Source organism: Pelobates fuscus, chromosome 1, assembly GCF_036172605.1.
Source record: "Pelobates fuscus isolate aPelFus1 chromosome 1, aPelFus1.pri, whole genome shotgun sequence".
In the NCBI taxonomy this organism is placed as follows: domain Eukaryota; kingdom Metazoa; phylum Chordata; class Amphibia; order Anura; family Pelobatidae; genus Pelobates; species Pelobates fuscus.
The window spans coordinates 63,990,874-64,015,771 of NC_086317.1; the positions used below are offsets into that span (position 1 = coordinate 63,990,874).

The 24,898-nt window shown below is 39.7% G+C and overlaps 1 protein-coding gene across 4 annotated transcripts in view; it reads left to right on the forward strand.

Annotated features, from left to right (window-relative positions):
• GLRA2 (glycine receptor alpha 2) overlaps nt 1-24,898 on the forward strand; it is a 244,097-nt gene that overhangs the window by 79,677 nt on the left and 139,522 nt on the right. For all 4 annotated transcript variants that reach the window (XM_063449052.1, XM_063449043.1, XM_063449061.1 and 1 more), the window contains 2 exons: nt 15,294-15,517; nt 23,688-23,770. In XM_063449052.1, the coding sequence (XP_063305122.1) occupies nt 15,294-15,517; nt 23,688-23,770 (307 nt within the window). The remainder of the gene's footprint in view (nt 1-15,293; nt 15,518-23,687; nt 23,771-24,898) is intronic.

Consider the following 24,898-nt stretch of genomic DNA (forward strand, 5'->3'; position numbering starts at 1 on the left):
TTTAGTCCTCCATGCCTGTTTTAGTGGACAATTTGGCCCTTCAAAGCAAATGAGTTTAACAGCCCTGGTTTTACTTTGTTTAAGAAAAGGGACTGCATCTATGCACCAAAACCACTACATGACAATTATTTTGATACATTGTAATATCATCTATGCTGAGGTTGTCCACCCTTGACTGTACAATTGTTTTACTAGATTTCCAGGAATTCTATGCCATGCGTACAAACCCCTACTCTATGTCTTAATGGGCAAGCTTTGAAAATAATGTTCTGACGTAGGCAAATCCAATTTTAGCTCTTCTGAACATAGCTTTTATAATCAAAAGCCTAAGATGTATGATTCACTCTATCCAGAGGCAACTGTTTTGCCTATGAAATCTCATGCATCTGGGCTTATTCTGACTCATGATATTTCTATTGTAGCTTTTCAAGCTTTCAATTTAGGCAAACTTACATACTATAACATAATATAGTACATGTATTTTTAACACTTGAGATGCCTGATACATCTTAACTTGTGTGGAATTCATGTAGTAGACAGTGATTTGTCTGTAAGTAATTTTTATTTATAGAGCACCAACACATTCCACTGTTCTGTCCACAAGGCAAATGGTCGACACAATAAATAGTGACAAAACAAGAAAGACATTTGGAAGAAAGAAATGACAATGACCCTCCACAAAGGTAAAGTGCAATATTCAGAGAAGAGAAGGCTGAGATCAGAGAGATGTCTAATAGAGAGAGTAACTTAAGTAAGTCACAGTGCAAAAGGAAAGACAATGGACATGAGATGAGATATTTGTAGAGGAGCAGTTGGAATTCATAAGTAATCTTCAATGATGCAGGAAGCTATTGAAAATAATTGCTCCAAGGCAAGGTACGAGAGGATTGATGAAGATAAGACCAAAAGCCGTACACGTAATCAATTGTATGGTGCGATCTGGACATAACTAAGAATAATGAAACATGACTTGACAAATTTATGAACAGGGGCTTTGTTTGCCTTATAAGTTAGAAGGGAAAAAAAAAATTGTCATATTTTGAGATAAAAGCATTATTAATTGGTGGATTGATGTGAGGAGTGAAAGAAGGTTTATCAGAGTCGAATGTGACCCCAAGGTAACGAGTCTGTATGGTAGGGTTTTGGATCTCACCACTGAATTGAAGACTAACAAAGGGGGTTATTGCAGTACGCAAGAACAAGAAGAAACTCTGTTTTAATTATATTTTAAGAAGTGGGCAAAAATACACTTAGGGAAGGCAGATAGGCATTTGGCATCAAAGATGGAATGGGAGTAATTAGGGAAAAAAGTGATATGAATTACACTTGGAGAGTCTGATTAGACTGCAAATCATCAAAATTTGGGCTGATCTTGTAATCAGACAAATTCCTGAACCCGAGCCAAAATGTAGATGTAACATGAGCAAACTAAAATGAGAAATGGCTGAGCATCATTTGTGATTCTGAATTTCTCCCATGGCAAAAAAAGAGAAGAAGATGAATGATGGCTAGAGGGCACTTAATAAATGTTGAATTTATTCACAAATCAAGTGAGAAATGACCAATAGAGAGAAAAAATATATATATTATATATTTAATATATTTTTATCTGAAAAAATGGTTTGGCCAAACTGAATTTTCTTGCCATGTGCAAGTTCAATATGAATGTCACCACACAACATATAGTTGATAATGAAATCCTAGTGAAGTTTTATAGTGCTAACAGATGCAGGCAAAAGTCCTCTTGTCCTCTCAGCAACCTGTTTAGAGTACTCTAAAGAAGTAAGAAGACAAAGAAGATTGAACATTGTCACTAAGGTCAAAGTAATGATAGACAAGAAGGAGAATCGGGAGAGTCACAGTATATAAAATGGCAGATAGGTCAAGAAATAATAGTATTTGGATTTGCTAGCAATAACATCAATGGTCACTTTGGACTAGGAATGCCAAGAGTGGAGACCAGATTAAAACAGATTGACCGGAGCTTTAGAATTTTGAAAATGACTCAATCTGTATGAAAAACAAACAAACTTACAATAAAAAGGAAAACAAAAGGAAGACATGAGCTTGCGTGAGACTGTGGGTGTAGTTGATAGCAAGAACTGATACTTAACCCCTTAAGGACACATGACGTGTGTGACATGTCATAATTCCCTTTTATTCCAGAAGTTTGGTCTTTAAGGGGTTAAGGATCTGGCCTTTCTAGTACAAGAGATAACGGCAATTTTGAAGGAAGTAATCACAATATTGGCGGGAGTATCTCAATGCTTTTCTTTTGGAAGAGATGCTTAAAGGTGCACTATAGGGTCAGGAACACAAACATATTTCTGACCCTATAGAGTTAAAACCACCATCTAGTCCCCCTGGCCCTCTCTTGCCTCCCTAAATATTGTTAAATTGTACTTGTATTCAAGTCTGAAGTTGCTGGTTGTGTCCCTGTCTGGCTCAGAATAGCAAGCTGTCTGCTGACATCATCAGAAGTATTGTCCTGAGCCAATCACAATGCTTTCCCATTGGATTGGCTGAGACTGTCAAGGAAGTAGATCAGGGGCAGAGCCAGCATGATTCAAACACAGCCCTGGCCAATCAGCACCTCCTCATAGAGATGAATTAAATCAATGAATCTCTATGAGGAAAGTTCAGTGTCTGCATGCAGAGGGAGGAGACACTGAATGCTTGGATGCATTTTAGGCAGCCATGACCCAGGAAGGATCTCTAACAGCCATCTAAGGAGTGGCCAGTGAAGTTATCACTAGGCTGTAATGTAAACACTGCATTTTCTCTGAAAAGAGAGTGTTTACAGCAAAAAGCCTGAAGGTAATGATCCTATTCACCAGAACAAATGCAATAAGCTGTACTTGTTGAGGTGACTATAGTGTCCCTTTAAACAAATGTACATGAACATGTTATACAAAAAAGAAGCAATATATGTGGCTCTGTAAAAAAAATATTGAAAATCACTATTTCAATCAGATGTTTATCAGGAAAAGTTGCCTTGAACTAAAATCTTCAATCCGCTATTGGAAAAATGCATAATGCAGAAACTTTTCATTTAAAGAAATTAAAAAAAACAACAGAAATGTGAAGTCATCTAATGATATACCTAAAAATGTCACCTAAGTGAGTCAGATTTCTATTTAAATTTTTTTGCATAGAACAGTGAATAAATTAGTCATCAGTATTGAAGCATGCAATAATTTATATTTGATTATTCCATCAAGTGTCTGCGCCAAACTTCTCCTCCTCTGCTCTGTCATCTTATGGTCTCATATTGTTTTATGTCTGACAATTGTCCAAGGTTGTCACCTGATCTCACATGTTGTTCTACTGCTACCATGCTCTCTCATGCTGTCAGATGCCCACCTGCTGTCTATTTCTCAACTTTTTTTTAAATTTCCTTCTTGCTTTACTTATTATTTTATCTTCAACATGCCTTTTTCCACATGTTGTCACCCGTTGTCCTCCTGCTTTCTTCAACATCAACAGTGGTGGTTCCCAAAGCTTAGTGTTGATTCCTAGTTTTTAGCTTATGATCATTTGATCACAGGTAATTTGATACAATATTGGATTTAAGGTTGCATGTAATGGAGTGACAGTGTGTTTATTAGGAGACATCACTAAGCCCTCACATTTAAGCTCTGGAAACTGGAGGAGCTAATGTGGTGGCCAGAGACAATCAAAATGTACGTACAATTTACACTTTCACACTTTTTTTTTATTAATTGGCTTAACACTGGATGGAAGGATGACGCCATGTATATGGAATCATAATGGATGTATGTTATTCATCAAACTAAAAATTAAAAGAGTTTATGGTTGTTTTTTTGCAAAAATTACAAAGACAACTTTAAATAAACATTAAAAAATATCCATTGAAAATGAGAAAGAAAATACCAAATATTTGTGCTAACAAAAAAACATATGTATTCCAAAATAACTAATCATCACAATTTAAAACTTTTTCCCTATGAGACAATGAGCGATCCCAAATTGACATAAACTTGCAGATAGTAACTTAAATTGTATACAGAGGGCACAATCTAACCCTGCATTAAGGTGGCACTGCTCGCAAGAACGTCTGTTTTAACATGTAAAGAAAATCACACGATTTATTACTTGAAATTATGCTATTATGCAAATATAAAAACAAATGTTTATTAGCAAAATAATTGTTTACAATCAAGTAAAAATATTACTAATAGTTACTGTTAAGTGGGTTTGCTGTCCAAAAATAGAACTTTAAGAGTGGCTGTTTTAAAGCACACAGCTTAAAGGGTATAGCAGAAAATGCAAAATTTCAAACATCTGTTCTGTAAAATAAATGTATAAAGACCAAAAACATTTTATTCTCACCTTCAAGTAACAGCCTTATGGCATTTCACAAATATGTCTCTCCGGAATATTTATAAGCATTTTCTATTGTTTAAAGATTTGTAATTTCTTAAATAGGATAAACCAAACCTCCTTCTGTCAAGATGGCTCATAGGTGTCCTTAAACCTCTGTGCATTAAACTGACTTCATCCGGAACAATAAGGGATTGCATGTATAGCCTATTATTTAACATGGTTTTAGTACTAAAGTACATCAGTCGCAATCAGTTCCTCATAGAATAGGATTCAAGCTTTCTTCGGTTTAGCGGTTAAGCTAGTTAGAAGATTTTATGCATTGCTGTAGATATATATTATAATACTTTGACTCGAGTTGTGTATTTGGGAGTATAATTCCAATGCAGTCAAAAATATACATTGTTTTAACACCAATGCTGCTATTTCCCATCAGTCAAAACAACAGGGCCGATGTTACTGAGATATAGATGAAATATTACTCTATTCTGATATCTACTGAGGACAAATGCTAGTACTAGTGTGTGAACATTTAAATCATCCATGCACCTTCCAACTTTCCAATCCTCTACCTCCCCCCCTGGCCCTCTAAGCGATCAGGCGATCAGCTGTTAATACTTAATATCTGCTAAATATATACAAAAAATGGAAATAATAATTCATCAGGATCTCTAGTTCTATTGCAAACAGAGGCGTAACTAGAAACCATTGGGTCCCAGTGCAAACATAAAAGTAGGGCCTCCTCATCGCTCTTACAAATACATCTGAGTAGGATATATGTGGTGACTGAGTGTGATTGAGTGGCAACGTGTGTTGGCTGAGTGTCATTGAGTGTGAGGGCTGAATGATTGTGTGTGGAGTTGTCTGAGTTTGATTGTATGGGAGATTTGGCAGAGTGTGATTATGGCCAGAACCCCCTGCCTTTTGACATCCAGAACTGTAGGGTCTAGTTGCAATAGCGACCGTTACGACCCTGGTAGTTCCATCACTGAGGCCATAGTTCAGTCCCATTACTATGACTACCTGCAGTAGTTTATTGATTATATTTTCTATGAATGCCAATACACAAAATAACTGTTTTGCAAGAAGTCTCTCAGCCTGGACGAGGCTCACCCTTAACAGGTACTACTACAGGGTCCAGCTGCATGAGCGACCATCACAACCCTGGTAGTTTTGCCACTGATTGTAATTGCATCTACTAAATCCTTAATATTAGAAGAAGAGTCAAGTATTGACTGAGCAGAAAACCAGAATCAAATAAAACTATTTAAAAAGGTGCAAATGTTGTGCCCATAATATGTATATGTGAGTGCACATATAGAGGGCAATTATTAATAATAGAGCAATGTTAATGTGAATATTAATGTTTAATACAAAGACATACAGCATTAAATCAGCAAGTCATTACATGCCAGTAATTACATATGGACACAGCAAAGATTTAGAACACACAGAGAAAGAGGAATTCTCTCGGTAGAGTTCAGTGAAGCCTGCATTTTCTGTACATAGGAATCAGGAGGATAAACTGATTTGATTGAATTGTTCTGGCATTACTAGGATATCCGAGTCTATTTTTCTCTGATCCACATACCATGTGGCATATGGAAGGCATTTAAAAACTCATCAACTCATTGCAAAACTATTGTTCTCCAAACGGCAATGCATAATTTGCTCATTTTAATTAATGTCTTCTTGATGCTGCTTTAATGAAAACATCATGACTACTACTGTATATTATAAAATGGAATATTGTTCCACACGTATGTATGTGTCTGTCTGTCTACGTCTGGCTGTATGTAGTCTCTGCTTAAAAAAAAAATAAAAAAATAAAATGATCATTTATATCTGGCAATTAGAAAAGAGATGTAAAAAGAAGGAGGGAAAAGAAAGGGATGGAAATAAGTAAAAATAAGAGGAGATGCTATCTCAAAAGAGTCATGTCGGATTGTCAGAAGATCGGCCTCCTTGTTTTCTCTCTTGCAATATGGCTTGTTTGTTGTAAGGGTATTTACCCAAGCAAACCGATCCTGTAAATATTGTGGGTGGTACTCTTTTATGGAAGATGAAAATGGGTCATTGCTTTTGTGCGTGGGGATCTGTACTCCGTTCCTTTCTGCTTTAATAAGGTTACGTTGGAGCATGTGTCCATACATGTACATTTTCTTTGGAAAGATACATAGACTAACCTGTTAACTCTTTCCCTTGATTCACCTCCCTTATTTTGTCACTGTCCCTAGTGTCTCCTCTTCTGTTTAAAGAACGTCTGCCAGCCATCTGTCAACAAATTTTCTCTTCTCATTTAAAAAAAAAAGTTTATAAAATTTAAAGAAACTTAAAGGCACACACCAAGCACTTTAGCATATTTACCAAAATAGGGAGGTATGCAATCAGGATGGGTGGGCGGGCAGGCATTCCAGGGGCTAATGCTAGTGGCGCTAATTGCGTCACTGAGGAAATCCACGATGGGCATTCTTGCGTAAAAAGTAAACCAGCCCACAGTACAGCGCAAGCGCGTCTAATGATGCATTAAAGCTGTATTGCATGAAGACAGTTCGCTGGTGGCAGCGCAGTAACACTTGAGGTTGTCACTCCAAAAGCAGGAATGGTGGGAACTTGCTAAAGTGCTTTATGTGTGAGAAATATCTTCTTTTTTTAATTATACCAAAACTGCAGATTTCAGTAGAAAATCGATTTTTTATAAATTAATCTTGTTACACCCTCTGGCTGTCAATCAGACAACCAGTTCTGTTGCTTCCTGGTAGTTTAGCTAAATGGAGCTAAACTCAAGAGGCAGCAGTTGTCCAGAGCACCTGCGTTGCAAAGACTTCTCATTGAGCTGCATTGGGCAGTCTGTGATTGGACAGCCACAGAAAGTCTGGGCGGGGTCAGAAAGGGAGGGTTTGCAAAGGCTGCAGACCAAAGAACTGCAGCTTTTGCAAGCTGTTCTTAGATATATCCCCAATGAAAAAATGCATAATTAAATGTATGTAAGTTTTCATTGGGTGTATATGTACAAATATTGAGTTTGATTTGTGTGGGAAGTGGAATGTCCCTTTATTGGTATTTTATTTAATGTACTGTATATTGATTGTTTTGAGAACATTCCACTATTTTGTCTGGCTGAGCAGCTATTGTTATCTGATTAACTGCTTTCAACCTAACTCGCCTGCTGCTGCGATTACTCTGTGTGAACCTGCAGCAGCAAGCAACTTAGTTTGACCAGCAGTTGGTTAGATAGCAGTATAATCTGACCAAACATAGTTGCTTAGCCAGATTTTTTAAAAAAAGTGATTTTTATTTTCAAAATAATCAATATACATTGTTTTAAAAAAAAAATCATAAAAAAATACATTTCATTGATGGCAATTGTCCTTAAAAAAGCAATATGAGGGGAGTCTGGTACAAAGGGGCAGGGGGGCAGGGGACAGGGTGCAGGGGGCAGGAGGGCAGCATTCCTTCTCCTTAAGTTTTATTTAATTTTTTTGCATTAACAATAATTTAGTCTATTGCCTTAGTCATTGCTTATGATAAGTGTGTGTTGGGAATAAGTATTTTGTATTTTATTATTAGTTTTGCAGTGCTCCCCTTCCTTTATTGGAATGTTGAGAAACTGATCAGGTGAATATTCAGGGGCATTTTTGAAAAAAAACATCCCCATTGGTTTTGCATTGAGTTGTCATGCCATGCACGCCCTAAATGATATACCTGCATATTATACTGTCTCCTAGGGCTGAGTTTGAGTAACAGCATCGAGGTGAAGCCAAAACTCTTTAAAGTGGATTTTGTTTCCCAAATACATATATTTGTAGGCTTATGAAGTTTACCTGGGCATGATGTCTTATCGGATCAAGGTCTATGGAAATGGGTTTATGGGAATAGAGTCACATTTTTGAGTTGATTTTCGTGCCCCACCATCTTGACATTTCAGTGAGCCTCCACTGAAATGTTTACATATTAATAATGTTAATACACCTAGAAATCAATATTTATAATAAATAAAATGCACTTTATCTGTTATGTTATAAAAAAATTTGAGCAGAGCAAACCCTACCTTTTGTTCCTGTAAATCAAGCTCGTTACAATTATTCCTTGTCCACGCATTGGACAACGCTGTTGTTTATGTAGGAGAGATAGCAGTCCAGTATGAGATATATTGAATAATGGTATACAAATGTTCAATTGGTTTGAGACTAGTTTGAAGAAATGAGGTAAAAATAACATCAACAAAACAAAATCAAACTAGATAAACCACTGATGGAAACACAATGAATAAACACACAATGGACAGTTCCCTCAGAAAGAATAGTAGATTGCATAGTATGGCGTGTAATGTCTAATGGAACACGCATCTAACAAATGGTTTAATATTCTGGGCAAAGAGAAGGACAGTTTCCATGGTTACATTTTGACTCAAATATTTGTCTACAATTGTTATTTAAGGCTAGCCACGTGTAATTTCCAAATATCAACCTTTAACTTGCATAAATATACATCCAACTAAATATTTTGTGTAAAACTGGCTCATATCACATAGATCATTCAGTTGCTTATATGTATAATTCCATTCCATATTATGCCCAATTCCACTAAGACATCTCTAGCAAACTTGGCATTATAATCTAAGAAGACAATGCAGAATAAAAGCAAAGTGTGGGTCCAGTATTAACCCTCTGTATGCTAAATAAAGAGGATTTTAGTAAAGATCCAATGACATGAAGTCTTAGGAAATCAGCTTCTATATACAGAGATTAGCCAAGTCTGCTAATATGTTGTTGCCATTGTAACGGACCGTTTCACTTACAAGAGGATAAAACCCAGTTTAGGCGATAATCCCCTTTCTAGATGCACAGGCAGCTACGGCAAACACCATTCTCCCGACTGGAACCACACGAACACTGGAACAGCTGAACAAGAAAAGCAGACATCGGTTTACACTCTTGGCAGTCAGCATACAATCCCATTCCCCCAAAGACCGAGACGACACATCGCTTTGAGGGTTAAGCAAGAACTCTGGACTGGGACACCCAGTCTGGCTTTTATTACAAACAAGTACATACAGGACACTCCCAGGGGGAGGATGAAATTAACCAATCACAGGGATGTACCTCCCACACATTTCCTCTCCTTAGATTAGCACTTAACATAATTATACCGTACACCCTTTTCCCCAATTCCTGGATGTACCCCAAATACATATGCTACACCTCCAAAACAGGTATCCCCTGATAGCCCTTATTCAGGGGGACAACATATCCAAGAATCAGGTCATTCGGATGAATGGTTCGGGAGATATGAAGTTCCAAAGATTTGACCGACCGCATGGGTAAAGTATCCGAAAACAGTTCCATGCATTTTGGCACTGCGGTCGGTCACAAACAAGTGAATGAAACAGACGAATTACTGGTGTTATAGAGCCTAAGGGGGATTCGCATGAATCCCCTAGTTCGTACGTTTCTTTCTACCGAACGGCGGGCCGTTCGGTAGTTTCCCCACGAAATCCTGGAAGTCTGGAGGTCTCAGCGGTGTTTGCCTAGTCGAGTGTCCGATTTCAGTTCCAGACACTCGACGGCAAAACACCGCTGTTCGGTAGTTTAAGATGGCCGCCGCCACGTGTTTGTTTCCCGAATGGCGGCCACCCAGAGGACACAGACCACACTACACTGATTGCCAATTACCCGTTTGCAACATTGTTGCAAACGGTAATTGGAGGCACACTTAGTCCTGGGTGGTCTGGTTGTTCGGTAGTTTCCTCAATACAATGAATGGAGTGATTCTACCGAACAATCAGATGAATGCTGGACATATATATAACCCAGGTTAACTGCATACAAAAATACATACATGACATTAAAGTATTAAAGGCAGGATTCCTGTACTACGCTCCAGTCTTAAAGGTACAGTAGTCCCAAAAGTCCCAATATGTCCATCGCTGCTTTTAAAGGGCCAGTAGCAGCAATATAAATCATTACATGCCCAAATATAGTTTTTATAGAGCAATATGTCCAGGGGCCGTAGTCGCAGGGCAGGAGGCTAGCAACCAGGCCTCTCCAGTTCACAGTGGCGAAGCTGGTTTCGCCACATTTCTCCCCTTTGCCAATTAGACTAACAGGGTACCTGACTTTCTGCTGGTCAGTGCCCTGGTTAGTCCAGCAACCCACCCACGAAACAGAAATAACAGAGCAGCCCACCTACACTAACCGGTTACTACATCTGGGTGAGGAAGGATTTTGTCCAAGTTCTGGTGTTTCACCACTGCTGGGTGGGAGACGGGTAGGCTGCCTTGGTGGGTTGCTGAGGGGGCAGAGACCAGCGGTACTCTGTCCTGTTGCCAGCACTACCACGGGAGTAGTCTGGTGGGCGCCTGGTTGCTGGAGACTGGCTGTCTCCCCTTTAGGTGCCCAGCTCGACTGCCGGAGGGGGAGACCGACTGTCTCCCCTTTGGATCCATCATACTGAGGCTGGGGAACAGGACCGACCGTCCCTATCCCTTGTGCTGTAAGTGCAGAGACTACGGTCCCATCTGCACAGTTGTGGGGCTTAACATCTCCCCTTGGTGGGTTAGGTTGCCGTGGGAGAGAGGGTGTAACAAGTTCCTCTCTCTGGATGGCAAACTGCCGCTGGGGAGAAAGGATGGCACCTTCTGCTCCCTGGGGTACACACTGCCGCTGGGGAGGAAGGACGACACCATCAGCTCCCTGGGGTACACACTGCCGCTGGGGAGGAAGGATTGCACCTTCTGCTCCCTGAGGTACACACTGCCGCTGGGGAGGGAGGACGCTGCTCTCCTCTCCCTTCACCTCACACTGCCTTCCTGGCACATCACTTTGTTGCTGGGGGGCAGGAACAACAACCTCTGCCCCCTGTAACTCAGCCTGCCGCTGGGGAGGACGGACGACACCATCAGCTCCCGGAGACACACACTGCCGCTGGGGAGGAAGGACTGCACCTTCTGCTCCCTGGGGCACACACTGCCGCTGGGGAGGGAGGACGCTGCTCTCCTCTCCCTTCACTTCACACTGCCTTCTTGGCATATCATTTTGCTGCTGGGGGGCAGGAACAACAACCTCTGCCCCCTGTAACTCAGCCTGCCGCTGGGGAGAATGGACGACACCATCAGCTCCCGGAGACACACACTGCCGCTGGGGAGGAAGGACTGCACCTTCTGCTCCCTGGGGCACACACTGCCGCTGGGGAGGGAGGACGCTGCTCTCCTCTCCCTTCACTTCACACTGCCTTCTTGGCATATCACTTTGCTGCTGGGGGGCAGGAACAACAACCTCTGCCCCCTGTAACACAGCCTGCCGCTGGGGAGGAAGGACTGCACCTTCGGCTCCCTGGGTTACACACTGCCGCTGGGGAGGAAGGACGACACCTTCATCTCCCTGGGGTTGCTCACAGGACCAGTCTAGGAACTCTGCTACCTCGGGTACTGCTGGTTGCTGTTGGGCGGGAGGACCGGTTGTCTCTTCCCAGGCCTCATTGATGAGTCGCAGGTAATCCCCCTCCAGGTTCCATTCCTTGGTGACCAAATATCGTACATCTGCCTCGAGGTCCATAGCGCCAAAGAGACCCAGCATGTTCTCTCGGATGCCGTACAGGTCCCAAAACCGATAGTCGGTATCTTCCCCAAAGTCCTCGTCACCACTATTATCCCAAAATAGACCGGGGCCAGTGTATTCTCCGCCTTATGGGAACTCATACTCTGCCATCCTGGGGACACACTGAGCCGCGTACCACTGTAGCGCCTGGTACGCGTTGTCGAGCGTCAGTTCTGCGTATACTAGAATCTCGAGTCTAGTCACCCACTTTCCTGTGGTCTGGTTTCTCAGGAGGGGCATCCGCTCTGCCATTCTAGCCAGGATTTGCTGCCTTCTGCTGCGGCGCCGCTCCCCTCGTGAATACGGTACTTCTTCCATGGCTTTGTCCCACAATTCGGCTCTGGCCCTCTGTCTGTACATCAACCTGAGCTCCTCTGGGACTACTCCAGACCACAGGCCTACGTAACTGGACATTTCATCCCGAAGCTTCATCTCCATTTTCTGAGTTCCTTTGTAGATAGGGTCGCTGTACGGATACTAGCGTTGCCCTCAATTTGTAATCCAGAAATGGTGTTGTCCGTAGCTGTCCCTCTGTTTGTAGGAACGATCCCGCCGCTTGCCACCAATTGTAACGGACCGTTTCACTTACAAGAGGATAAAACCCAGTTTAGGCGATAATCCCCTTTCTAGATGCACAGGCAGCTACGGCAAACACCATTCTCCCGACTGGAACCACACGAACACTGGAACAGCTGAACAAGAAAAGCAGACATCGGCTTACACTCTTGGCAGTCAGCATACAATCCCATTCCCCCAAAGACCGAGACGACACATCGCTTTGAGGGTTAAGCAAGAACTCTGGACTGGGACACCCAGTCTGGCTTTTATTACAAACAAGTACATACAGGACACTCCCAGGGGGAGGATGAAATTAACCAATCACAGGGATGTACCTCCCACACATTTCCTCCCCTTAGATTAGCACTTAACATAATTATACCGTACACCCTTTTCCCCAATTCCTGGATGTACCCCAAATACATATGCTACACCTCCAAAACAGGTATCCCCTGATAGCCCTTATTCAGGGGGACAACATATCCAAGAATCAGGTCATTCGGATGAATGGTTCGGGAGATATGAAGTTCCAAAGATTTGACCGACCGCATGGGTAAAGTATCCGAAAACAGTTCCATGCATTTTGGCACTGCGGTCGGTCACAAACAAGTGAATGAAACAGACGAATTACTGGTGTTATAGAGCCTAAGGGGGATTCGCATGAATCCCCTAGTTCGTACGTTTCTTTCTACCGAACGGCGGGCCGTTCGGTAGTTTCCCCACGAAATCCTGGAAGTCTGGTGGTCTCAGCGGTGTTTGCCTAGTCGAGTGTCCGATTTCAGTTCCAGACACTCGACGGCAAAACACCGCTGTTCGGTAGTTTAAGATGGCCGCCGCCACGTGTTTGTTTCTCGAATGGCGGCCACCCAGAGGACACAGACCACACTACACTGATTGCCAATTACCCGTTTGCAACATTGTTGCAAACGGTAATTGGAGGCACACTTAGTCCTGGGTGGTCTGGTTGTTCGGTAGTTTCCTCAATACAATGAATGGAGTGATTCTACCGAACAATCAGATGAATGCTGGACATATATATAACCCAGGTTAACTGCATACAAAAATACATACATGACATTAAAGTATTAAAGGCAGGATTCCTGTACTACGCTCCACAGTCTTAAAGGTACAGTAGTCCCAAAAGTCCCAATATGTCCATCGCTGCTTTTAAAGGGCCAGTAGCAGCAATATAAATCATTACATGCCCAAATATAGTTTTTATAGAGCAATATGTCCAGGGGCCGTAGTCGCAGGGCAGGAGGCTAGCAACCAGGCCTCTCCAGTTCACAGTGGCGAAGCTTGTTTCGCCACAGACATATTGCATTTAAATAGTGAAATATTCATCATTTTTAATCCCGTTTACTATAAGAGGAAGGAAATAAATTTCAAAGGGACATCACTGACTTTCGTATGGGAGACCCTAAAAACAAAGTTAACTTTATGACTGGTTTCTCACCTCTCTTGGTCCTCAGTCAAATCTATACACAAAAAGTCAAATCTATGCATTAGTCAGTTAGCAATGAGAAGAAGTTCAAATGGGTCTATAGTAACTAACAAGTGTGATAGTAACATATCCTAAATATATCAAGTCAGCTAGATCAGTTTTCATTATATCTGTTGATCACGTGGGCTTCATGTTTATATGTTTAAAATATAATTATTATGAATCAAATTTAATGACTTTTGGAGAAAAACTAATAAAATCACTATATAATGCTAAAGCTGACCATGAGTATAAAATATATGATACAAAAAAATCAGCTAAATGATACATACAAATATTTTCAAATGTTGTCTTTAATGGAATTATGATCTACACCAGACATTCTTGATGTTGTTCCTTAAGTTCCATAAATGGGGCAAACGTTTAAGACATGAGACAGTCATTTTGGCAGATTCATTGAATATAGTATGCCAGGAGCTTGTCCATAGAGACTATTTTAGAAAAACAATAGTCCAAACACCAAAATAAATGTCAAAGAGATTAACTCCACATGTATGAAGCCAGTTCCACACAGGTGGAGTAAATCTCTTTGACATTTATTTTGGTGTCGCAGTTCCTTATTTTTTGTCTATAGCAGATGGGGTTTTTGGAAGGAGACCTTGTAGATTTGATCCCACATTTTTAGTAAAGTTCTTGCCCTCCTTATTGTTTTATACAGACTATTTGACTGCCTTGGATAATCAACCTACTGTACATGCACAAGAGTTCAACATAAATTGTTATTTTCTGTATTGTCCGTACAGATTGCTTGATATTTAGAGTAAAAATGTACAGATTACAGATATTTTGAAAATGATCTTTCCTTATTTTGGTTCCTTTTTTCTGTCCGTAGCATGTGTACGTACATCTCACAATTTCCAATCTATCCCTAAAGCAAGGCATATCGTAATTTTGGCTTTAACATCAATTCCTGGAAAGGTATCTTCAATAGATTCACATGTAGTGCCACGTGGTGAACTGACTGCTAAACTGCACAGTTAAGGACCAAAACAGCCAGGCTGGAAATTTTCTCCTCGCCCAACAGAATTTTTCAACCAATTTTTTAAATCTATTTTTTTTCTTTTTTCCTATCGATCCATTACTTGACCACAATGTATTGTTTTAGACAATAAACCCTTTACAATTATGTAACCATTTCACCGGAACCTTGTCCTTGTGTTTTACGTAGCAGAGATGAGCAGTTCTATAGCACATCACATGATGCTCTGACAGTGGGAACTTTAAAGTAATATCATGCTATGTTAATTTAATAAATAGGTAAATAAACTACTTTCCTGTCATTTCCTTAGGACTACAGAGTGAATATATTTTTAAGGCAACAATGGAACGACCCTCGGCTTTCGTATAGTGAATACCCTGACGACTCGCTGGATTTAGATCCTTCTATGTTAGACTCCATTTGGAAACCCGACTTATTCTTTGCTAATGAAAAGGGGGCAAATTTCCACGATGTCACAACAGACAACAAGTTATTGAGAATTTTTAAGAATGGGAATGTTCTGTACAGCATCAGGTAAGGAAAAGTACCTTATTTTTCGCTCCATAAGACGCACATGACCGTAAGATGCACCTAGTTTTTAGAGAAGAAAAAAATAAACAAGAAAAAAATATTCTGAAGAAACAGAATTTACAACAAATGGTCGACTATCCTAATACTGCTTAAGAGACAGAAACAAACAAAATATGTATAAATTAATCATTGAAAGCGGGAGTCAATGATTACTTTATACATATGATATATATATATATATGATATATAAATAGTCCATTTATTTTGGTTTGTTTGTTGCATTTTATTTTTTTTAAGAAATGTTTGTGTAGGCGCTTCAGAGATAAAATAACAATAACAATAACAAAAAATGGGTGTGAAGAAGGTGTATTCCCTTATCACCTTCCATGAAAGATAAAAACAGAAGTAAAGGATCTATACACCTAAAGTGTACACATGGGGTATACTTAAATGTATTTTCAAACAGCACAGGCTCAGTATAGCTGTGTAAATAAAAACATAGTGCATTCTCTATATAGCAAAAATAAATGCAGCAAGGTGAGAAGAAACAAACTCAAATGCAGGAGTCGTGCCAGACTCTATGTAATCGGCGTATGGGTGCCTATACAGGCTCAACGAAATAGTGACTTGTTTTTTACCTTAGACAGTGCTTGAAGGAGTAAGGTAAGGTGCGTACTGCTGTCCCGCAAGACCAGTTGCTAGGCGATGAGCGGGGGAAGCAGCGTGACACAGAAACCCCAGCAGCCTCCTCTCTGCAGCCTTCCATCCTCCAAGCCACATGCTTCCATGCTTCCCTACCGGGATCTGCCTTTCGCCCCTGCACCTGGGCTTGGTGATTCGGCTCCAGGGAACACACATTCGATCCATAAGACGCACAGACATTTCCCCTTACTTTTGAGGAGAAAAAAAGTGCGTCTTATGGAGCGAAAAATATGGTATGTTTTATCAAAAATTTCTTACTTCTACACAGGAAGGAGGAAGAACAGCAACAAAAATGTATCATGTGTTATATCATCAATAGTCAGTAATATGATGCCTGTTATACAGTGTTTAATGGTGATGGTATCTCCTGCAGTTTGGGTTATTCCAAAGTTCTATTTCTTGGTAGTGGATAGTATAGCTAGGTGAACACATAAACTGGACTTAGTGTGTTCTAGGGTGTTGGAGAATAGCAGGAGCACCAGAAGCTTTGGAGATCCAGCAGTTATTTTGTAAACTAGTTGGTAGAGGCAGAAAAAGATGACGCGACCTTGGCATATATCCATGATGTGCTGACTCTGAACATAAAATATATGTTTTCTAGTCTTTATTCTCTGCCCAGTACATGCCAGGCACGTTATACGTATTAGCTATAGGGGTTACTTCCTACTCTTTAGGGTTAGTGTAGCTCAACGTACCCTCAGTGCTCCACTTCACTCTAGGTAACTCTTTGAAAATTTTACAAATGTTTGCCAAGTACTGGGCTAGAACATGTACAGTAAGTCACTATATAACATATGAGATATTTCCGTGCCTCCTGTAGACAATAAGCCCTAAAAGCTTAAATTGAAGTAAAGCCAAAAGCACAGTAAGTATCACCCTTGCAGGTAGCTAAATAAACAAAAGCTATAAGTTGTGAAAATGTTGTCCAATAAAAGTCCAATAAAAATGCTCTGATAATCATGCTCCACTTGTATATAAAGCAGAGTTAGATCTATAAGAGAGCACAGCAATGCATAGTGCTTATGGTAAAAACAGGATACTTGATTGCACAAAACAAGTGAACACTTACAGAGTTTCCAATGAGTACAGACATATCATGAGTATAATAGTCCTAACAAATGATCTCAGTGGCAGTAGATGACACAATCCTCCAGTACTGCACAGGTTGGATGCCGGCTTGAGTTAAGATGTGTCATCCAATGGAATCCGGAACTGAGTTATGGCATTCGTTCCAACGGGGCACAAAAATTATGTCATGCGTGTCACAGGGAACATTTCTGCAATCCACGGGAGTCGTACCCCAACACGCTGGAAAGAGGAAATCCGCAAAAGATGGATTCGAAAGACATATTACCGAGCCTTAGAATGGCCCAACTTAATGTATAAATAGCGAAAATCAAGGTCAAGAATAAATCAAGGTCAGGGATACAGAAATACGCAAAGTCAAGACAAAGCCGGGTCAGGATACCAGAAATCACAAGTCAAATACAAAGCCGAGGTTAGCTTACCAGAAATCACAAGTCAAATACGAAGCCGACGTCAAACACTAGAAATCACAAGAGAAACTCTAGGCGCACTAAACTAGGATCTAACATAAACCACAATAGAGCAATGAATGGGGGCTAAAACAACCTTAAATAGGCTTAGCTATGTTCTGATAGGTCCACTTTATCGCTGCGATCCAAAACAGATTAGGATCGCAATAATGACATGGTCGCTTTAAGAGTGGACGTGACATCATGCCCATATCTATATATAGATGTCCAACCGCGCAGTTGCGTGGAGTGGTCGGACCGCACGGCAGGAGGAGGTCTGCACGGTTCGATGGAGGTAAGTAATGCCACACCAGCCAAGCGCGTTTCGTAGAGAATTCTACTTCATTAGAGACATATTGCATGCAAAGTGAAGGAGTCTTATTTATAAGGCTCATTGTGTACGTAATCCATTTTACTGGGTTAATTCCACAATCAAATAGTTAACCCCTTATGGCTTTATACATCATATGCAAACACATATTTCCTTTCACATTGGCAAAGCAAACAATTTATACCAAATAAAGAAGACAAAAACAATTAAGACAAAAACATTATCATTTGAACCAAAAAAGAAAAACAGAAAATTGCAGCGGTTGACTGAAAAATGCATACTTACACTGCAATTTTACAAAAAATAGACCTAAAAATGCGAGGATATATAGAAAATAATTGCACCACACCAGGGGTATGATCCTATAGAAAAACGTAAAACAAATATAATGTATAATTGAGGGAGTTATAAAACTGAATTCAAAAATAAAATAAAAAATAAATGAGCAAAATAATAGCCATTGATGAAATGGGAAGAAGTATAATAAAAGGGCAACAGAAATGATTAAAAACTTGCATAAAATACACCTATTAAAAAAAGATAGGTTGAACCGACTAGCAGGCAAATCAAAGTAGGCTAGAACCATATGATGACCCTAAATATATTCCCAAAAGTGCTGAAAGGAGAAGGAAAGAAATTCAGATCTAATAAAAAGTATTTAATTCAAAGTCAATATTAAAAATCAATTTTCATTCTGTCTCATCCATCTCCCTGTCTATATTTCCACCTCCCTTATCTATTGCCTAAAATGTGGCCCCTGGGGATTTTGATTATGAAGTAAACTGAAATGTCTGGATCCATTGTGGGAGTGGAGACGCCTCCTAAACTGTGCTTAATGTACAAGTGGATCACGATTATCAGAGTATTTCCATGGAACTTTAATTGGACATTTTTCAATAGCTCTAGTTCATTAAGGTATCTGCAAGGGTGTTACTTATTGTGTTTTGGGCTTTATATTAATTACTTTTGATTTAGAAGTGTGGATTGATCACTTCATAAACCGTTGAGCAGTATTTTATTTTTTATAATTTCAGCATTGTTCATTCATCTATTTGTTTTAAAATGTTATTTGCTTATTTATGTATTTTTTCTCTTAAATACTTAAAAAAAATTGAGACCTATGACTTGCAAATAATATGCAATTCTGCATTATTATCTTCTGTTACGAATATCATTCTACAGATAAAATTCTCTGTGTAGCAAAGTATTCTGCAGTCTCATCTTCTGCTGAAGATGCTAGTGGTGGGAGACACACATACCCACTGAAAATGCATCTTAGAGGGCATCTCCCAGCACACACTGTCTATGGTCGCAGAATTATGAATACCAAATAGACAAGTGTAAACAAGGTGTGAATCTTTAGAACAGTATGTGTATCAGTCTCAAGATAAACACGGTCTACCTCACGTGGTAACTATAAGTCCAGATTTTTTTTATTAAACTATTACCAATGAACAGGTGAAGTTCAGGCAATTGTTCATGAACACATAATAGCAATGTATTTTTTATTCTATATTGAATAACACAATTACAATGATTCTGCTAAACATTTTTATTTAACAGCTCAGGTAACACAGTTACACTAATATAGAAACAAGAAACAAATATAAATATAAAAAAAACTCAACATGTGATGACCCACTTATATATGTTATTCATGTTTATGTTTCAGAGCTAAATTGGAATTAAATAGTAAACATTTTTACGGAATCCATGTTGTATATAGTAGGACACAGATTAAGCCTTCTATACCATATATATCATTTTGAAACAATTTGCCAATAGAAACATGTAGTGTGTGAATGTGTAGGGCGTGTGGGGCAATGTGTGTATGGGGGGGAAGTGTGTGTGTGTGGGGCAATGTGTGTATGGGGGGCTGTGTATGTGTATATGTGGGGCAGTGTGTGTATGGGGGGGCAGTGTATATGTGTGTGTGGGGCAATGTGTGTATGGGAGGGCAGTGGGTGAATGTGCATGGTGTGTGCAGGGGCAGTGTGTGTGAGGGGGCAGTGTGTTTATGGGGGGAGCAGTGTATATGTGTATGGGGGGCAGTGTGTGTGTATGTGGCGGAAGTGTGTGTATGGGGGGGGGCAGTGTTTGAATTGAGCCAAAGTTGTCAATTTTTAATATTACACATTGCTACTGAAATTCCATCTTCCTGTTAATGTTTGCTGATATGATTATGCTGTGAAAAGATGTCTTTAAAGTTATGATAAGGGGGGATTTTTTATAAAAAGAAATTTTGGGGAAAAAAATAAATACATTTATGTCCCCCCTCCCTTCTTACCTTTACTGACGGAGGAGGGGGGACATTTCTTGATCCCTAGTGGTCTGGTGTGGAATCACTGCTGATCGCAGTGGTGAGAGTGAACTCTAGCCCGTTGCTCCAGGGCTAGTCTTCACTCTCGCAAGATCCGGAGCATTGCCGTGGTAACCGTGGCAACACTCTGTGCTCTCTAGAGTAGGACCCTGAGGAGTTTCAGGCTGAGCTCCCGGGTCCTCTCTCCACTGGTGGATCAGGTTCTCTCTCTCCCTCCCCTGCCGGCTTTCAGCACAGTGCCAGCGGACCAGGGAGGGAGATCTCTGATTTCCCCTCCAGTCCTTGAAGGCACATTGCAGGGCTGGTGCTTGGACAGTGCCTGCCCTACATTAGCCAGCAGGGGAGAGCCTCAGGGGGGGAGGGGGGAATTGCCCTGTTGCCCCTCCCCCGCTGGATCTGCCAGTGCAGTAAAGAGTGACCTGTGGTAGAATTATGCATGGCTGTACTTCCTTACTTTAGATTACTGCCCACTTTGCTTCTTTATATTAGATCTCTGTGGCATGGGTACATTGAACATTTCCAGTCCTTGGATCCCATGGACCAATTGCCGTTGCATGTCTGTGGACCCCTGTTGTTATACCAATGGTCCTTCTGGCCCTTAGTAATATACCATTAACAGCACAAAGTTCTGCAAAGCATCCCATTTCTCTAACTGCCACCCAGTAATTGCTTGACATTATCATTTTATATTGGCAGTAGTCTAAAAAGCAAAACACATTTGTTGACATTTTGTTTTCCTATTTAAGTGAATAACAAATATGTAACCATTGTAGCATGACTAATGCCTGACAGCTCTCGGTTGCACTCCGAAATACAACTGTGATCTCTGTTTTGCATAAGTTTTCAGATTTTTTAACTTGGTCAAATGTCAAGCACATTATCCACTTCATTTCACAACGGCACCCCATTGTACCATGTTTCTCAGCAAAATGGCATTCGGTGTCACTTAAAATACAAATACCATTTTACAGAATGCAAGTTATGTACGAGTTTTCTTCCCATAAAAAGGTCTGTGTATGAGTAAATCCATATTAAACTATTTTTTTTAAATAGCCGTTTTTGAGCTTCTAATAGAATGGTGAGGGTCATGCAACTGTAGCTCTCAAACATTGGTTGCAAAGGTTAGACAATCACATCCAGTGTCGACTGGTGCATCACAGAGCTGTTAACCACTGCATTTAGAAAATGTAAACAAGTAATTTCTTTAGAACCTTGAGGCACTCTATGGTCAATTTAGTGGCTATGGTGCCAACATGCGACACATGCCATCTCCTGGTTCTGTGTTTTGACATAAACCAAGGTTCCCTAACAATGACGCCAGAAGTTACACATTATGTGTGTGTTTGAGTCTTGTGTTAATGGGTCAGGTTTGTGATAATCATGTACTGATATGGGAATATTTTATAGACACACAGTAGTCCCCTTGCTACAACTGAGAAATAAATGTCACAAACTACCTTGTGGCTAACCATGTGCATCCCTTCATGAAGACAATCTACTTATCACTTAATGAATCCCACCAGTAGGATAATGCTTAACGTCATATCATTTTGAGCTGGTTTTACAAAATTAGTTATAAATTCAATGTACTTCTATGGCCACCACAGTCACCATATCTTGTTCCACTATAGTACACTTTAGGATTTGGTACAATGGGACATGAAATACCTGCAGCAACAGTGTGATGCTATCATGACATCATGGATTGGAATCTTTAATGAATATTTCCAGCACTTTGTTGAATCCATATCACAAATAATCCAGGTGGTTCTGAGGACATTCTGAGGACAAAGGGCCATCCTACATAGAATTATTCAAGTTTATCTAAAAAAAAGTTATACTAGTAAATCTGTACCTTTTAGTAAAATCTTGAGAAATATAAGCTTTTCACATGTAGAAATACACAGAAATGCATTCAGTTCATCGACTCAAAAGGGGCATTAATGTTTAAACACAAGCTGGGCCTTCTGTGAAGAAATAAAATAAAGGACATCTATGAAACTTAAATATATACTTAGACATCAAAGAACATCCATTTTTGTATCTTGTATTGCTCCAGGAAAGTTACGTTATATAATAGATTATGTGATGTCACTGGTTTATAGTTGTCTGTGTGTTTTCTGATTAGTGATCATAACATAATTCCTATTTTTATACTGACTAATTAAAAATACACAAAGAAAAACAACAGATCTGCAAAAAAAAAGCACAAAAACAAAAAAGAAACAGGAAGAAATACATTGGCACTAAATCTCTAAACAACGCCAACAATCACAGGAAAAAAAAGTAGGAGATCCTACCAACTAAAATAAATAAAAGTAGATTTTTAGAGAAGAATATAACAGTGTGTATAAATTATATTGGTACATTTAGAAAAAAAAAAGTACTGAATAATTTCATGTACGCTCTATCACTAAACTGATATCTGTTTGTTAGGTTTGTGCACAAGTTTTGTGTACAAACCTAGCAGATATCAGTATAATGATAGAGAACGGGATTATAGTTAATTCGATTTTCCAACTTTTTGTGGGAGAATGTTAAGGTGGTCCCACCTTTGCTGCTATAGCAGCGGCTATATGTGTGGTAAAGATTTCCATAAGATGTCAGAAGATTGAAGTTAGGATTTTGTTCCATATAGGATATGATTGGTCCAGCAACTGATCTGAAAAGTATTCAGAAATTTCTTTCATTTTGGTCTCAATATCTATGTGGACCTCATGTTGCTCACATGGCATTGTCTTACTGATAAACCATTAAGAGCCTTTCCCAAACTGTTGCAAGAAATTCCGATTCTCAGGAACATTGAAAAAGCATTGAGTAACTTCTAGTACCCATCAAACCTAAATTCAACAGTTAGATAGCCATTGAGTTAAGCATGATTCATTACTCCGGAGAGTATTTCTCTTTCTAAAGGGCTCATGCCAGTGAGGTTTATACCACTACTCCAGCTAGCTCATGGTAAAGAATAAGGATTCTTTTAAGAATTGAAGTGCTTATAGTGTTTACATATGTGTGTGGGTCTATGGCAACAAACATATTTCATGCACTCCTTCAAGTTAATTCTACTAAACATTTTGAGTCCTCGTGGGAAGAAATTGCTGAAAATATAAATATATATACATTTTTAAATTGAGAAATTATGAAAGGGAAACTGTAAATGGAACCATCAAATATTATGTTTTCTGACTTTACAACTAAATAATATTTTCCAAATAAATGAAAATATATTTAAACTATTTCTTATTGCATCTACATCTGATATGGACAATATTTATTTTCTGGCAGGTTAACATTGATTTTGTCATGCCCAATGGATTTAAAGAACTTTCCTATGGATGTCCAAACGTGTGCAATGCAACTCGAAAGCTGTAAGTATTTGTCATTATTGTTTTGATTGACATTGAATGATGTTTGATTTTCTAGACAGAACAAGCAATGGCAAATTAGATAATGCAATGATATAAAATACATTTGCAAAATAATAGCAATAGGTGCAAATGTATAATATACAAAGAATATGCAGTGTTGTGCCAGAGACTACCCAGCCGACTGACAGCAGCATATAAAAAGGTGATCTGTCCTAAAAGGAAAAAAAACAAACCGGCATATAGTGTAATAGTGTAATACCATAATTCTAAATTACTGATGTAAATACTCAACATGACTACTGCCTCATGGAGTACACTATGGAGCCTGTAATAACTAAACTTGGGCATATCTTTTTGGATGAAGAAATTTTTGTCTGAATGCGAATGGACGAATACAAATTACAACAAAACAACAAACTAATTGCTTGTTGGATGAAATTATGTCCATGCATTTTGTTCTTTCATTCGTTTGTTTTATATTACAAGGAGGGAGCTAGCAGCTGTCGGCTCTATCCATGTAATTATTAAAAAATCCCCCACAACCTCTCACCCCTGACCTATTGTTGACAGTATGCCCCCATATTTATTTAAAGGAAGTTAAATCCTCCCTCCTGCCCCTAGCCGCTGTGCCGTGAGTAGGGGCATGTCTACTTAACAGCAATCATACAGTGGCAGCTCACTGTTCTAAAAAAGGCTATTGAGTGGACAGCTTTTGTTGCTCAGTCTGTAATATAATAAAGGGGATCCAGCACATGTTTCGCCCCCTCCCATGGTGCCCCTTTGTGATTCATATGTGTCCCACAAGTGGGTGCTATTAAAATAAATGGGGGGTGCTAGTGTACCACTCCAGCCTCCATCTGTGGCCATGAGTGGGGGCTATTTAATAAATGTACAGGTGGATATAGTATCCCCTCAGTCCCAACCCATTGATGGCTAGTGGGGGCTGTAAAAATAATAAAGGGGAAGAGACAGTGGTCACGGGGGAGGATGGAGGGGGAGACTAGGGCCTCTATTTATTTTGGGGCACATGTAGAGTCACAGCGGGGATACTTTATCCCTCCCAGTTAACTATTTTAATAGGTGCCCCACCCGGTATGCCTTTATTGGATTAAAGACTGGCCACTTGCT